At 50.2% G+C, this 1804-nt stretch overlaps 1 protein-coding gene across 1 annotated transcript; it reads right to left on the reverse strand.

Moving 5' to 3' along the window:
* Positions 1-15: 15 nt before the first annotated feature.
* On the reverse strand, positions 16-1321 carry LOC117941139 (creatine kinase M-type-like; the record flags this gene model as incomplete). The annotated part of the gene is made up of 2 exons (XM_034866228.1): positions 1054-1321; positions 16-206 (listed from the first exon to the last, which is right to left on the reverse strand). Coding segments are annotated over exons 1-2 (384 nt in total), but the record flags the coding sequence as incomplete, so codon positions are not given.
* Between the last annotated feature and the right edge of the window lie 483 nt (positions 1322-1804).

Here is a 1804-nt window from a genome sequence, read left to right on the forward strand (position 1 = left end):
CCCCCCCCCCCCAACGTTCCCCGGCTTCATGTCCCCCCCATCCCCCTTTACCTGCAGGTTGTCGGGGTTCAGGTCCGTCTTGTGTTTGTCTGATGGTTTGTAGCCCCCGTGGCGGTCCTCGATCACTGGGTCCAGCAGCTCCTTGAAAACCTCGTAGGACTCTTCGTCTCCGGCAACGCAGCCCACCGTCATGATGAAAGGGTGTCCTGCGGGGACAAAAACCATCGGTCAGGGTTCCCTGAAGGGACAAAAACCATCGGTCAGGGTGCCCTGCGGGGACTGAAAACATCGGTCAGGGTTCCCTGAAGGGACAAAAACCATCGGTCACTTCCTGTTGGGGGTTTTCTGCTTTTCGGGGACTTTCTGACTGGAGGCCATTTTGTCCTGGTGACCTTCCAAACAAGATGGACGCCCTGACTGGTTTTATTTTGGAGAGACTCAAGTATTCCGGGACTGTCTCCAGGTGGCAGTCAGGTTCCTATGGAGCTAAATGAATTAAGTGTGATGTGATGCGGATCAGGGATCCGACAGGAAGTGCACCCAGCGTCCCAGAGCACGGGGAATTAACGAGCCAAATTAACCCGATCTAACGAGGAAATCACATTAAGGACTTAATGATCAAGTAGCAATACAAGGTCAGGACAGCACTGTACCGGGTCTGAGGAAAGGGGGTCGGGATCTGGGGAGGGACAGATGTAGACTTCACTTAGAAATATATCCGTAAAATAACTGCTCATCAGTCGGACTTTCTCTAATTAAAAAATAGAATGAATAAGTTATTTAACGATGTTATACAGTGAAAACAGAACGTTCTACTGTAAATTAACAGAAATATCCCTGTGAGTCACGTAAGGGACGATTGTGTCCTGAGGGGACTAAAACCATCTGTCAGGGTCCCCTTTAGAAGGTTGTTCCCTGGTTTAGAGGGTGTTAGGGTTAGGTTTAAAGGGTGCTACCTGGTCTAGAGGGTTGTTACCTGGTTCAGACGGTGTTACCTGGTCTAGAGGGTTGTTACCTGGTTCAGACGGTGTTACCTGGTCTAGAGGGTGTTACCTGGGTTGTCAACGCCGGTCTGGATGAGGTCGTCCAGGGTGAAGCCGCTGGGCGTCTCCTTGTCTCTCAGGTTCTCGTACATTTCGGGCGTGAGCACCTTGGCCATGTGGTTGTTGTGCTTGGTGAGGTCGGGGTACTCCTGCTCCGCTGAGTAGTTCAGCTTCAGCTTGTTGTGGGTGTTCCCGAACGGCATGGTTACCTGGCAACAGGTTAACAGGTTAATGTCCCGCCACTGATCTGGGAACAGTTTAACAGGTTAATGTCCCGCCGCTGACCTGGGAACAGTTTAACAGGTTAATGTCCGGTGCTGACCTGGGAACAGTTTAATAGGTTAATGTCAGGCTGCTGACCTGGAAACAGTTTAACAGGTTAATGTCCGGCGCTGATCTGGAAACAGTTTAACAGGTTAATGTCCCGCCGCTGACCTGGAAACAGTTTAACAGGTTAATGTCCCGCCGCTGATCTGGAAACAGTTTAACAGGTTAAGGTCTGGCTGCTGATCTGGGAACAGTTTAACTGGTTAATGTCCGGCCATTGACCTGGGAACAGTTTAACAGGTTAATGTCAGGCTGCTGACCTGGAAACAGTTTAACAGGTTAAGGTCTGGCTGCTGATCTGGGAACAGTTTAACAGGTTATTGTCCCACCGCTGATCTGGGAACAGTTTAATCGGTTAATGTCTGGCTGCTGACCTGGGAACAGTTTAACAGGTTAATGTCCTGCCGCTGATCTGGGAACAGTTTAATCGGTTA

Source organism: Etheostoma cragini, unplaced genomic scaffold (genome assembly GCF_013103735.1).
Source record: "Etheostoma cragini isolate CJK2018 unplaced genomic scaffold, CSU_Ecrag_1.0 ScbMSFa_4443, whole genome shotgun sequence".
Classification (NCBI taxonomy): Eukaryota; Metazoa; Chordata; class Actinopteri; order Perciformes; family Percidae; genus Etheostoma; species Etheostoma cragini.